Below are 15,718 nucleotides of genomic sequence, written 5' to 3'. Positions count from 1 at the left end.
TGGCTTTCTACCTTTAATTAAGAATACTATGTGATTATCTACTATCCAAAAATCTGAATCAGAGGATAGGACATCAAACTAAGAAAACAGTCGTGTCACCTTGAGGGGAAACAAAGGACACCTACAAGTTCATGCCATTTGAGTATGCCTTGTTTTCCTAGAACAATGACCTACCTTGTCTGGTGTACTCATCTGCTTCTCTGTGAACCAAATCCTTTACTCTGTTTCCATAAAGCAGCCGTGAGGAGTCATGATCAAAAGCTTTCAAGGTCTCACTGGAACTGTAAGACTTCTGTGTAGGTACCCTACACTCCTCATTGTCTGCTGAGGAATTAGTATACCGCCGTTCTTTCTCTCGTCTGCTCTTGGTCAGGGAGCAATAAGGCCTCCGTTCCTTCACATCCATACTTCATTCCTTCTGTGTGCACATCAGTCCTGGTTGTGACAAATGATGCTCAAAGTTCAATTCCCATTGGCCTCTCTGTAAAGATAAAAGGTTTGCATGATGTCAGCATAACATTCATCTAAAACTGACTACATCCTTCTCAATCTGGAGAACGGTGGAAAGTAATAATATTGCCTATCTAGGAAACTTGCTTTTAATAATAAATGAAAATTTGTGAAATCAGTGTAAAATATCCTCGATTACCAGGAGTTGAGGTACACTTTCCACTAATTTTTCACATTAATACAAAAAAAAAAAAATTAAGCTCAAATTTCACTACAGAAACCAGCTAAAACTTGGCCTCAATATGTTTGTGAAATTTTCCACAATGGAAAAGTTTTCCCTTGCAGCATTTTCTCCATTCACAAATAAATTCCTTTTCTTTTTCTTACAAAAACCTATACTATTTTTATTTCTTTTTCAATTTTTTTTTAAAAGAGCAGGAGCAAACTGAGAACTTCTTAGAAAGGAAACTTTGAAAAATGCATTGAACATTTTATTATTTTTTACAAAGACTTTTCCTTCTGAGGTCACAATTTTCATGTTTTAAGGACATAAACGTCTTGAATTGTGGAAAAAGCTGGTCCTTCCCTCAGACTCCCTCTCCTCAAAATGCATTTTACTCCCTAGAAAATGAGTTTAATCAGCACTTTCCTGATATTTAAGGCAATTCAAGTGGCTAATTTGATGGGGTAGTTTCTTACAACTGCCAGTAGCAAGAATAAGTTAGAAGGAGCAAGGAGAATTGTGTTTCTTTGCTTAGCAATGCTCTTTTTCCTGAATTTGCTGAATTGACAGGGGTGAAGGTGGGCAGAAAAGGCTCTGCTCCCTAAAATGTGGGGCTTAGAAGAGGGACAGCTGCCCAGAGCTAACCCGCATTTTAAATGTCCTCCTCTGTCTTTATTCTTTCTTTTGGTTTTCCTTTTAATCTGAAGGTCCCTGAAGGCCTGTCTTCAGCCATCAGTATTTCCCCCCACTCCACTCCTTCTTTCCTAAATTCATCTTTTGTTTGAGTGATTCCATAATCAACTTGAGACAAATGGTTCCCGGTGGCCCCAGGTCTTCTCTTTGGTTCCACATCCTTAGGGCTGTGACTTCTATTTAGATATTTTCTTCCGCGAAGCATCCCTCTCCCGGAGGGTCTGTCTCTCCCTCTTTTCATCCTTGGCTCTCATGATACACATCACAACACTCTTTAATGTGCTTCCAACGCGGAGTCTTGTAGTCGTTGCTGATTCTCCCACGGTGGCTCTGCTTACATCTACGCTGTCAACAAGTCTTGATTCCTTCTGAGCCACATTCTTACTCTTATACCTCTCACTTTCTAACTTTTGCTTTTCATGCAGCTGTAAGAAGAGCAGTGAGACTCTGAGCTGGAGTGATACAGAGTTCCAGAGCCTATGCTTAGAAACTTGTGGACTGTTCCTCCTGCTACATTTTCACCAAACTACATCCTCCCCTACCCACATTGCCAGTAAAGGTTTACCTCACTTGGGGTTCCATATTGCTCTGCTGTTGATTTGAGCTGGGCTGTTAAAAGTAGTTGCTAATATTTCAGTTGGGTTGTTGAAATGTATCTTGACTAACCTACCTTTTTCTTTTTTTCCATGAATCTGATTTAAAAAAAAACTAGTATATTTCACTGACCCCTTCTGATTCTTTACCCCATTATTCTCTCTACAAATTCTTCCAATAGCTCTATTTTTTTTATAATTTTATTTATTTATTTATTTTTTCCCCCAAAGCCCCAGTAGATAGTTGTATGTCATAGCTGCACATCCTTCTAGTTGCTGCATGTGGGACTTGGCCTCAGCATGGCCGGAGAAGCGGTGCGTCGGTGCGCGCCCGAGATCCAAACCCGGGCCGCCAGCAGCGGAGCACGTGCACTCAACAGCCAAGCCACAGGGCCGGCCCTCAAAAGCTCTTAATAGAAATTGTATTTTTTCTTATTGTAGCTTTCCTCTCAGTTTAAGACAAGACATAATTTCAAGGTACGGTGACAGAGACTATTTTTATACAACAGGATTAAACAACAACACACCAATTCATTCTTTTTATTCCAACAAACAAAAGTTACTTTAGATAAATATTTGTTTAATGACTATTAGTGTGTATGAGGCTCTTTTCTCTGTGCTGAGGATACACCTTTGAATGAAACAATGTCCCTGCCCTCATGGAGCATACATTTAGTGGGGGGAGAAAGTACATTCTTTCTAATATAGTGAATAAATATGTCTGAGTTCAAGGGAAATCTTGTTTCCAAAATAGTCTTGATCTCTTTGGAGGCAAGGCCATATAGACTCTCATAACTAAATGATCATCATAAAGCTCTTAACTGACAAGAAAAATATTATAACTTAAGCATTTTTAGTAATAGAACTTTGAGATTTGAAATCATTGTAAAAGTTCCATTTCTTGCCCTAAGCTGACACCTATTTCAGAATAAATGTTGCTATATACACACATATGTAAACATTTTTATACTTTAAAAATGGACTGATTGAAGCAAGAGAAAATTGCTTTTTTTCCCTGCTGAATTTTTGCTTCAATTCGTTAGAACAGGCTTTGGTCCACCGGCCAAATCTGACCCAACACCCGTTTTTGTATATAAAGTTTTACTGGAACACAGCACATGCATTTGTTTATGTACTGTCCTTGGCTGTGTTCATGCCACAAAGACAGAGTTGAGTGGTTGCAACAGAGACTGTAGTGGGTAGAATTGTGTTTCCCAAAAAGGTATGTTGAAGTCTTAACCCCTAATACCTGTGAATGTGACCTTTTCTGGAAATATGGTCTTTGTAGATACAATCAATCAAGTTAAGACGAGGTCATATTGGATTAGGGTGAGTCTTAAATCCAATGACTGGTGTCTTTATAAGAGAGAGGAGAGGGAGCTATGGATACAGAGGCATACAGACACACAGGAAAGAGGGCAATGTGAGGAAGGAGGCAGAGACTGGAGTGACGGAGCTACAAGCCAAGGAACGCCAACGGTTGCCGGCAACAACCAGAAATTAGTAGAGGGTGTGGAACAGATTCTTCCCTAGTACTGCAGAGGGAGCATGGCCCTGTCAACAGCTTGATTTCATACTTTTTGCCTCTGGAATTGGAAGAATAAATTTCTGGGGTTTTTTTTCTGTTTGTTTTGTTTTATGTGAGGAAGATTAGCTGACATCCATTGCCAATCCTCCTCTTTTTCCTGAAGAACATTGGCCCTGAGCTAACAGCCATGTCCATCTCCCTCTATTTTATATGTGGGATGCCTGCCACAGCATGGCTTGTCAAGTGGTGCGTAGGTCTGCATCCAGGATCCGAACCTGTGAACCCCGGGCCACTGAAGCGGAGTGTGTGAACTTAACCACTACCCACTGGACCGGCCCCTAAATTTCTGTTATTTTAAGCTATCGAGTTCGTGTGATTTGTTATTGCAGCCCTAGGAAACTAATACAGAAATCTTATGGCCTGCAAAGTCTAAACTATTTGTTGTAGTAATTTATCATCATAATATGAACATCATCACTATTAAAGATGTACCCTTGTGGTAATGTTACCAATGTTTATAAATCAATACTAATTAAATGTTAATAAATTAGTAATAAAGAGATAATTTTAGATTGAGCTTTATAGAACATCTCTAGCACCAATTATCTGAGTCTTCTTTATTTATGAAGCAATTCTAAAGTACCATAATAAATCAAAATATAGCATTCAAACATACTATCAAAGACAAAGACATTCTGATCTTAGAGATTCCAAACAATAAAAAGTCCTTTGCATCTGTCTTTCTATTTTTGTGCATAGTTCAAACTCTTCAAGGATTTAATCTGCACTGTAATGTTTTCAATTCCTGATATGCTTCTGATGGAAGTCATTGAGTTCGATATGACTTCAAAAGGCGGTTTTCTGTGTTGTCTCCTGCACTCAAGGCTGAAGATGAGAGGTGGAAAAGTGCAGCTGCTTTAGGAGCACTGAGCTGTGGAAGCCCTTCAATGGTGACTGCACAGTCCCACACAAGGAAGAGGGCTGCGGTGTGCATATTCAGCATAAAGCATTTAATGAACAGGACCTTCGCCGCACCGGTGGGCAAGGCCTTTGAAAAATTAGAAAACTATTAGGAAGAAAGTTGACCAAAAACTTTTGATTGAACTGGCTGCAGCAAATACATGACAATATCAAACTGGTTTGGTTAATTTCATTAGCTCTTTGCAAAACAACTCAGTTACTAACCATAGCACTCCTCTGGAAAATACAGGTGGTCTTACAACAAATTGCATTATTTAGTTATTGGTTTTTGCTCAATATCTTGCAAAGTATTTGAATGAATGAATGAATGGGCAGGCAGTCTCTGACTTATACAGACACTAGACTTAGGGTGATCATATCCTCTATTTCAGATATATTATTTCAACATGCTTTGAAACTTGGCCAGAAAACTTAACATTATTTCATTGTTTCATAAAATGTTTCTAATTAATAACATTACATTGTTTCATAAAATGTTCCTAATTCCAAAGAAACATTTTTTAATTGTGCCTTTAGAAAGTAATCTGATTTTAACTGGAGTTTCTGTATCTATAAAACCCTTGATGTCAATGATTACTATTTGTCAGGCCTATAACAAACATCTCTAAAATCATCTGTACTTCTAAAGTTCCATGAGCTTATGGGTCTATCTAGCAACTGACATAAAAACAAATATCCAAACCCAAAGGATTAAATAACCTGTTGGTCAAACTCACTCATGCTTCCATTGTTATTTATTTTCTGTAAGAATTACAAATTCCTGAATGTTACCTTAAATATTTTCTGCATAGATTGTCCTCTTATCTTCATAATAGTTCGGAAAAGCTCACCCAAAAGAATAAGCAGATTTCAGAGAAATGCTAATTTACCCCAACATATTTCAGATTAAAGATCTAAATTAAGTTCTTTGTACACAATACCAAGAAATTTTTGCCTTTTGTTATTCACAATTCATATTTTCCCTAATAAGTTAGTATTTATGATTTTCTTACCAGTTATGTTAATCAAACATTAAATACAACTTTGCACACCATAAGAATTTCAAAGTATTTCCTTTACTGAATAGCGGGATTAATGTCACTTGAACTCAAGAAGAAATCAATTGCTATTGTTCATTTTAGAGAAAATTTTGTTTCCTGAGGCAAATTTACAAATCAAAGAATTGAAATAATTAAGTCCAAAAATAAACTCATATTATGGTGATTTTTCTTTGTAATGCTAAATTCAAACACAACTAAAAATTGAGCTTAGATTTTCAAACAGAAGACTGCAAGTGAATTTAGCTATCATATTTGAGGCACAAAGTTAAAACACAAACAAAACTGTGAAAAGAAATATAAGGAAAGGGGAGTCTACTATGAGAAACAAAAGTGATGCTTGTTGAGAAGATATAGGTACAGAGAAAAATAAATACAGTGAATAATTAGTGGTTAAGAAGGTTAAAACAAGGCAGGAAATACAGAGAATATTTGATAGCAATAATAAATAAGAAGTCAACTTCTGCTTCCAGCCAAGATGGAGTAACAGGAACTGGGTTTACACTACTGTCTAAAATAGCAACAGGGCCCGCCCCATGGCTTAGCGGTTAAGTGCGCGCGCTCCACTGCTGGTGGCCCGGGTTTGGATCCCAGGCGCGCACCGACGCACCGCTTCTCCGGCCATGCTGAGGCCGCATACCCCCTGTCCCACATACAGCAACTAGAAGGATGTGCAGCTATGACATACAACTATCTACTGGGGCTTTGGGGGGGAAAATAAATAAATAAAATCTTTAAAAATAAATAAATAAAATAAAATAGCAACAACAACAAGATAGACAAAATACATGAAACAAAGTTTTCAGGATATTGCCAGAAGCAATGAAGCATAGTTGAATCTTGAGAAATGGGAAACAAACAAGATGAGCCCTTGATTATCCCTGCTCACTGCCTTGAGAGAGTTTCTGGGCCCAGGGAGGAAGAACCTAGGAAGAGCCCAGCAGACTTCCTAAGTTAAAGAGACAGAGCTGAAAGTTTGGTGGAACAGATGGTAAGAATTTGCAGGACAAATTGCCGGAGAAAAGACAGCTGCATGGAGAAAGAACTCGAGAGGTCTGCAGAGGGTCCTTCTTGAGCATTCAGCAGAGTACTGATCAGTACATGTGCAAGGAGACTCCTGAAGGCCAGAGAAAGAAGGATTTGAAAGGATTAGAGCAGAGTTTCTAAGTCTCAGCACTGCTGACATTTTAGATGTAAAAGTTCCTTTTCATTGGGGGATATCCCATAGTAGGATGGTTAGCAGCACTCCTAGCCTCTACCCACTAGATACCAGTAGCACCCACAGTCATGACACTAAAAAATATCTTCAGACATTACCAAATGTCCCCTAGGGGCAAAATTACCCCCCTAAAGAACAATTACAGGGAATGGTATCTAGAGCTCACGCAGGGCCAAGAATAGTGCATATTCCCATCAGCCAGACTGGAAAAACCTCATAATTTATTAGGCAGTGTACTCAGAAAAGTCATGCCTCAGCTGTGGGGAATAATTAGCACTAGACTAAACATTGTTCTGGTCTCATCTAAAAAAATCATAAAAGCAAGACCAGAAAGGATCAAACTGTTTCCAAGTACTTAATTATCCCATAACAAAGCTCCAGAACACTACAGGAATGTAAAAATACCCAGCACTCAACAAGCAAAATCCACAATGTCTATCATCCAATCAAAGATTATTTGACATGCTGAGAAGCAGGGAAATAATGAGGAGAAAAATCAATCAATTGAAACTGATTCAGAACTGACCTAAGTGTTAGAATTAACAGACAAGGACATGATAATAGTCATTATAATCATACTCTGTATGTTCCGAAAATTAAGTGGAGACATGGAAGATACAAAAAGAAGACCCCAATAAAACTTCTAGAGATGAAAACTACCATGTTTGAGATGAAAAACACACTGGATAGGATTAATGACCGGTTAGACATTGTAGAAGAAAAAGTTAAAGAACTTAAAGATATAGTAATAGACGATATAGTAATAGAAACTATACAAAATGAAGTACAGAGAAAGAGAATAAATAAATACATCATCAGTGAGATGTCAGACTACTTCAAGAGGCCAATATAGATGCAATTGGAGTCCCTGAAGGAAAAGACAGAGAGGAGTGAAGAGAAAAAATTTTGAAAAAATAATAACTGAAAAATTCTCAAATTTGATAAACACTATAAATCCACAGATCCCAGAAGCTCAACGAACCCAAAGCACAAAAAATGTAAAGAAAATTATACCAGGCATTTGATTATGATTAAAATTGTTCAAAACCAGTAACAGAGAAAGTCTTAAAAGCAGACCCAGGAAAAAAGCAGACCCACGTTACATACAGAGTTTTTTACTGGAAATAATGTAAGTAAGAAGTCGGTAGAGAAACGCCTTTAAAGTACTGAAAGAAAAAAATCTGTCACCCTAGAATTCTATACCCAATGAAAATATCTCTCAAATATGAAGGGGAAATAAATACCTTTTCAGACATACACAAGTTGATCACCAGTAGACTCTCATTACAAGAAATGTAATAGAAGCCCTCTAGGCAGAAGGAAAATTACATCAGATGGAAATGTGGATATGGATCTACACAAAGGAATGAACAGCACTTGGAAATGGTAGCTATCTGGTTAAATATATAAGACATTTTTCTTATTATTTAAATCTCTTTAAAAGAGAGATGACTGTTTAAACAAAAATCATAACAATGTATTGTGGATTTTATAACATATGTGTAAGTAAAATGTATTGCAACAGTAGCATAAAGGAAGGGAGGGGGAAATAGAAGTAAACTATCGTAAGGTTTTTATACTATATGTGAAGTGGCATAATATCACCTTATTGTGTTATACTAAAGACATATATTTTTAGATGTTATACTAAAGCAACCACTAAAATAACAAAACGAAGAGTTATAGCTAATAAGTCAACAAAAGAAATAATGGAATCATAAAAAATGAAAGCATAAAAAATATTCAGCTAATCCAAAGAAGGTAGGAAAAGAAGAACAAAGAACATATGGGACAAATCAAATACAAAGAGCAAGATGATAGACTTAAATCTAACAAGGCCAATAATCACATTAAATGTAAATGGTGTAAACACCCCACAAAATGCAGAGATTTTTCAGATTAGATAAAAAAAATTATATGCTGCTTCCAAGAAACAAAAAGACACAAATAGGTTAAAACTAAATGGATGGAAAAAGAGAAACCTAACCATAATAATAATCACATTACATATAAAAATAAATGATCTACATACACAAATTAAAAGGCAGAGATTGTCAGATTGGATGAAAAAGCAAGAAAAGACCAGTGGGAGGAACACTCAGCATTAATTCAGAAGAATGTGGGGGCTCTACATGCATTGACATGGAATTGAGCACAAAGCATAGTGATCATTAATTTTTTTATTCATTCATCATACATGTCAGGCATAGTGAGAGGCACTGGGAATGGAGTAATGAACCAGACATAGTCTCTACCCTCTTTCAGTCTGAAAGGGGAAAGAGAAAGTTCAAATAATTAATCACACAAATAAATATACAATTAAAAATGTAACAAATGCTGCAACACATTGCAAGTTGCCAAGAGAGAGACTAGGAGGTGGGGTCTAATTGAGACAGAGAGCCAAAAGAAGACCCCTCTTAAATGACATTTAGGTTGAGACCCACAGGATAAATAGAATTTAGCCTGGTCACAAGTTTGTGTGTCACAGGGAAAGGGCTGACAGTAGAACAGATCAGGCTGAGAGAAGAACGTGTTCAAACACCTGGCGGCAGGGAAGAGCTTGATGGACAAATGCCAACAGGGCAGGGCAGAGTGAGTGAGGAGAGATGAGTCCAGAGGGAACTTAAGGGCCAGATGCACAGCTTCATAGGACAGGCTAAGCAGGTTCGTTCACGTTCCACCAATAATGGGTGGAATATGAGAGTTTTAAATAGGGCATTGGCATGATCCATCAGATTTACGGTTTGGAAAGATCCCCAGGGCTGAAGTGTGGAGAACAGGGAAGAGGGAGATCCGGAGCAGAAACAAGAAAACTTGTTGGCAGATTTTTGCAGAAGTCCAGGCAAGAGAATGACAACTTGGACTAGGGAGCCTGAAATGGCAGTGGAGATTTAGCGAAATGGACAGATATGAGAGAGAGAGGTGGCATCAGCAAGACTGGTGATGGGCTAAAATGAGAGTGAGGAATTGGGAGTGACTACCAGGTCACCGGCTTGAGTGGATGGATAAAGAGGACCATCTACTGAGATAGAGAGAATGGAAGGCCATCCCTCAACACTATTTAATGCACATTCCCAATTCTTGCTTTTCTTTCATTTAAAACATGTATTAAGCAGTAATATTTGTTCTTTGTGGAAACTAGAAAATACAGATAAGTGCAGCAAAAGTCATGAAAATTGTTGTCCTCTTAACATTTTAGTGTTCACCTTTACAGACTTTTTCTATGTGTGTGTGTGTATGAACATACGTGTCATATATATATTTAACATAGATGTTGTAAGCCATTTTTATGTAACATATTGTGAACATTTTCATGTGCATAGATATATATTTATGTCTTTAAAAAATAATAAATAGGAGGCTTACTATTTTTAAACTCAACTGTTCTTCACGATTTAGCATAGATAGCAAATATGCAAACTTTAATGAAACAAATAGGAGCATTACTAAAATAGCTCCTGCATAAGTGTGAATATTGGAAAATTTTTAATTGAAAAATATATAGAACAGTGCCTTAGGCTATAAGAAAAGTGGCTTAAATCTGATCAAATCATTAAAAATTCTTTCAAAATTCCTTATATGTAGAGGGAAACAGAAACTGGAAATGATCAAAAAAGAAAAACTATGGATAATGAAACTAAATTATCCAAGAATGTAAAGTGGGAATATATTCTATGATTTAAAAACAAATAAAGCAATTCACTTGCAGAGTTTGACATTAAAAGTGATTCTGGTTTTCCTGATAAAAATTATAGACAATAGGTAATATAACGTAATGGTAATACATATTAAGACAGTAATATAGTCTGTGATTGCAAGGGCGTGAGAAACTGGAGGGAGAAGGCCATAATCTCCATACTTAATGTAGATGGGAAAAGGCACTTTAGAATCCAGTACAGCTGAGCCAAACGCAGCTTTCCTACCCTGCAGACCTGCAGGGTAAAGTGTAAATAATATCTCTCAATTTGTCTGCCTGCCTAGATCAACCAATATCCATCATATCTATTTAAGCATTTTTATGATGGTTTAAACCAGAACCCTGAATATAGAGGCCACCATTTTATTCACCCATGCTTCAGCACGAGCCAGGCCTTTGACAATTTTGCCAGTAATACTATCTGGTTCAGAGGGAAAATCAAGGAAACCGCTATGTATCATGTAGATGATACTGTGTTATCCAAATGGCCTCAAATAGACACCAGGTAAAAAACAACCAAACTCTGTATTGTTCTGATTGAACCGGGTCGTGGACTGCCAAGCCACCTTCAAACTAACGTGCCCGTCTTTGAGCCGTAGTCAAATACACAACAATAACAATAACCTCCATTTATTAAACACTTTTTCATGCTAGGTATTTTACACATTGCATGTCTATTTCTAACAACAGCTCATCAAGTTTGTGTGATTTACCCGTTTTACAGATGAGGAAATATGAGAAATTAATACAAATGTTCAAGTCAGACAACCAGTGAGTGGCTAGGCTGGAACTCACTCCCATTTGGTACTCTTCTATTTATTTCTTTGAAAAGTTGCCAAACTATAAGACCTGTGTAGCAGCAACTCCAAATTCAAAGCTTTAGTCTTTGTGAGAAAAAAATAAGCAAGCCTTCTAGATGGCTTAAAAACAGCTATAGCTTGCTATATCATAAAAGTGACTCAAAGATGGGTATTACTGACCCGGTGACAGTTGGGAAAGCTGTGGGCAACAGGAGGATCTTCTTAAATGAAGAGCTAATATTATTTCCCTAAGTGCCTGGCATATTCCTCTCTTTAAGAGTGGACATAAAAGCTCCTTGATGAATTATTAATTTCAATCTTGATTATTTATTGAGTGCTTAAAATATGCCAGGTGCTTTACATACATGACCTCACTTAATCCTCACGGCAACCTTGCCAGGTAAGAATTATAAAGCTCATTGTCACCTGCGAGAACTAAGGCCCAGAGAGATTAATTGACTTGTCCAAGGACACAGAGTCAGGAAGTAGCCAAGCAGAATTTGAACACATTTCATTTTAATTCCAAATCTGTACTCTTAACCACTAGACTATACTTCCAAACCTTAGAACCAAAAGGGGATTGAAGCAATAAAAAAACAAAGTTAAAAAACAAAGAGAGAGGGAGAGAGAGAGAGAAATGACAACAAAGAGTTTGACAAACTGTGTCAGGATGTCAACAGGTCCAGTATTAACAAAGTTAAGGAAGGGTGTCATATTGAAAATACCATGATAATTAAATATACAGAGATCACAGTACTGGGGAGGCCAAAGTAAAAGCCCAGTGAAATCCAAGTGAGGAATAAGAAAGGTGGAAAATTCAAGACCAAGTTAAAAAGATAAAATATTTTGGAAATATTTTCAAGCTTCTTCTTCAGGGAAAAGACAATTAAGGAAGAAATAAATGATACCTCATTGTGATATTACATGTTTCAGAGGAGAACACAGTCACAATTCCTCTTGATTGTCTCCCATCCCATGTGGTTTAGTTACCAAAGGAGAGAGCCTCTTCTACATCATGGCCATCAAGGTCATATGAATTTTTTTTGTATGCCCTGTATTTCCCAGAATAAATACTCCCCTCTCATGTTGCTTTCCCAGGGGTTCAGATGGAAAAGACCCCAATCCTGGGGTCAAGGAACTGCCTGCAAAGAATCTCAGTGATTGATTCAGGAATAGAGATGTGACCTAACTCAGGCCAATAAAGTCAGCTCCAGGGCATGTGACAAAACTATTGAGAATGCGCCTACTCAAAACCAGTGAATGTGGAGTTGCTGGTCTGGGAACATGAAGACGTGAAGCTCGTTTACATTTTGCCACCATGTGGAGAAAGCCTGTCTGCCATTGGAGTCTACGTGGAAGAAAGACCATAGAGAGAGAGAAATATGATTTTGAATCAACAAGTTATTACCCTGATATTTCAACCAAAAAAATCTATAGTAATTCAACTAGAGTGGAAATATAGGAAATTTGATCCGATAGATCTATGTCTAAAGTCTAGCTCCACTATTTACAATTTATGTGACTTATAACCTTGGACAGGTTACTTAAACTCCCTGAGATTTGGTTTCCTGTATTTCAGTCTTTAAAATGCATATGACAATATCTTTCCTATGAAGATATTATGAAGATTAAATGAGATACAGTTTTAAAAGCATAGTGATTGGCACAAATCATAATGTCTACTTGATAAGGGCCAGTTATAATTAAATTGAAAAACATCATTCAGCGTCCAAGAACAAAATCATGTCATTAGGTTTATCTGAGGATGCGGGGATGGGAAAAACATATAAAAGTTCAGTCCTCTAATGACTGAGAGCAAGGGGTTTTACTTCTGTAGTGTAATTGGTATTTTGCTAAAATGTTTGAATGGAATTTGGGTTTTGCATTTTTATGAGCATATTCAGAAATACTAGGTTATCAAATGAAAAAAAAAAAGTTCCCAGCCCAATAATTTCAAAATGATTTCATCTATAACATTATCCAAATATTTACATCTTAGTGGTAGAAAGCAGGAGGCAAACACGAAGGACTTTCAAGAGAAGCAATGAAACTGTTTAAGAGTCTCAAAATTGAAAGAACTATGTGAGGTTTATTTTAGTAACAACTAGGTGGAGACCTGATAACTACCAACAAGTATGTGGAGAATAAAGGATAAGTGCAGTTATTCATGCCTCCATAGCCCACAGGCAGAATTACTAAAATAAACATGTCCTCTGTCTACAGTCCACCAGATAGATTTCATCTCAGTCTGAAAAGCCCCAAACCAGCCAAATGGCACCTTCTTCACAGACCCCTGGAGAGCAGGAAATTCTGGTTCTGTGCTGGAGGTGAGGGTCTCGCTCAACGTGGCACCTTCTTGTGGAGCCAGGAGGAAGACATGCACAGAGAGAGTCCCACATCTCCCTCCCTCCTTCAAGTGGTGAAGCTCTAAGGGGATAGGTCAATCCCAGAGTTGCTTCAGCGTTTCAAAATGTCTTTGGATTCAGCCTAGTGTTTGATTTGCCCAAAGAACTATGGAAACTCTCCTAAGCTTGCCATGGACACGTAGGGGCTGGGTCAGGTCTAGACTCAGTTCCTATGAGTGTGGGAAAAAGGACCAACGTTTTCATAGCCAGTCTGGCAAATAGGCTCTGCACTTACTCTAGAGGGTTCAATTCTCTTTAATATTTTTCTTCTTTGGTGTTTATTGTTTGTTTTTCAATGAATTTTAATGCAACACTATCAGGACATATAAATATGCTGGACATGGTATAGGCTGACATAGCAATATAATGTTTTGTCATTTAAAGTTTAGTTACACACCTTAAAATGCATATGTATAATACACTCAAATATTATGACCTTGTATAAATGCTGCCAAATAGTCAAGTAAAAATAGGAAAAGTATATCCAATTAGTCAGCTGAATGTTTTATATCATAAAGACAAACGTGTGCATAATTTATAATGTTTACAAAAAAATTTTATGAGTCAGGTACACATGGCCTGACCCAGGCCTACCTTGTCAGGGGCACCTGCTGAGGGGTGAGTGGGAGCTGCAATCCAGCCCACACTCCATTGTTGCCCAGCCCAGCGGCCCACAAGGAGGCCGTGTCTGCTTAAAAGAGGCCCCTTTCAATCATTAGCATAAATGCTCTGGAGTATGTGGCCCAATCGAAAAAATAGTTTTCATGCTGTGACTACTGGTAGTTATAAGCTGAGGCACAGTATTAAAATGGGCCTATGCAGCAGATGAAATTGTCTTCTTCTCAGATGTCTGCTGAAGTAGGATTCTTTCAACGAACTTCCTGACCACCAAAGGGCAGTGCAAGCAAGAGTGTTCCAAGAGGCACAGAGAGAAATCCATTTCCTTGGCTTCCCGTTGACTGTCTGCCAAGTAGAGAAGCTGGACTTTTGCCACTGTATTTCATACCTTGGTGATGTAGTCTAGACAATTGCTAAAAACCCCACTTTCAAGGTAAGCTAGTAAATTGTGGCTACTCAATAAATATTAAACCGCAACAATAATTTGGAATAAGTCAATTTGGTCTGTGTTCCTTGAAAGAAAGGCATTACTAAAATGCAATAGTCACTGTTGAGAAAATATGATCTAATTTTGGCTACTGTGGCTTTGCTTTAAAATAATTTAACTTGCTATTCATCTCATTACAAAATAGTTATGATATCAGTTAATAGTTATAGTTATAATCCACATGCCAGGAGGATTTGAAATTAATTTGGATGGAGCACTAAGGAAAGGACTCCAATTTATGAAAACATCTTCCTTAGGTGAGTGCTACTGGACTTTTCCATCACTCTCCCAACTGGACATGAGCATTTCTGTCCTAGTCCAAGAGCAGTATTTCTGCAACCAGGAGGTATATTATTTTAATACTCATTTAATTTTTGGTCCCTCTACTTCTAGCTACTGGTAGGGGGCCAATTAGCTCTGATTACAATAATTATTTTGCATAATGGACAACTGTGACCTGTGAACCGACTGAGACTAACCCAATTTCATGTGGGTAACCAAGTAGTAATGACTACTAGTTATTATTAGTCTAGATTGCCTTCCTTTTCCCCTGCCCCAACCTCTTCCTCCTTCACAATCACCAGCAGTATGACACAGCAACCCCACTTTGGAAAGAAGAAATTGTGAATATAAAGATTTCCATGATTATTTCCAGAAAATAGTGGCATTTCATTGGATTATTTCTCCAGTATACAGTAGTAAACATGTAATGTGGAATATATTTTAATTGCTGTGATGTAAATGAGACTTTGGGGTCATGTTACAGAGTGTTAACTGAAAGATCCAGCTATGACTTGAGCATGCCTGCAGGCCTTTTAAATTGTTATGGGAAATTGCAGTTTTCAATTGAGTAGTTTCAACACTGAGCTCCCCTAAGGCTTATTACAGTTTGGCAACATGATGCCAATTTCAACTAATGTACATAATGCTTTTTTCCTCTCGTAGTTTACCTACAGAACCTTTCTAGTACGTACAATTTGAAAACCA

The 15,718-nt window shown here is 37.5% G+C and overlaps 1 protein-coding gene across 3 annotated transcripts in view; it reads right to left on the bottom strand.

Moving 5' to 3' along the window:
- Window positions 1-15,718, bottom strand: part of TENM3 (teneurin transmembrane protein 3) — a 597,691-nt gene that overhangs the window by 437,080 nt on the left and 144,893 nt on the right. For all 3 annotated transcript variants that reach the window (XM_014786234.2, XM_004428722.3, XM_014786235.2), the window contains exon 2: window positions 175-481. In XM_014786234.2, coding sequence (XP_014641720.1) covers window positions 175-406 — 232 coding nt within the window. In that variant the 5' untranslated portion in view covers window positions 407-481. The remainder of the gene's footprint in view (window positions 1-174; window positions 482-15,718) is intronic.

The sequence above is a fragment of the Ceratotherium simum genome, chromosome 28 (genome assembly GCF_057802395.1).
Source record: "Ceratotherium simum simum isolate JZ-2026a chromosome 28, ASM5780239v1, whole genome shotgun sequence".
Lineage (NCBI taxonomy): Eukaryota > Metazoa > Chordata > Mammalia > Perissodactyla > Rhinocerotidae > Ceratotherium > Ceratotherium simum.
Note: the sequence above shows the minus strand (reverse complement) of the source record. Positions and strands in the feature narration are given on the sequence as shown.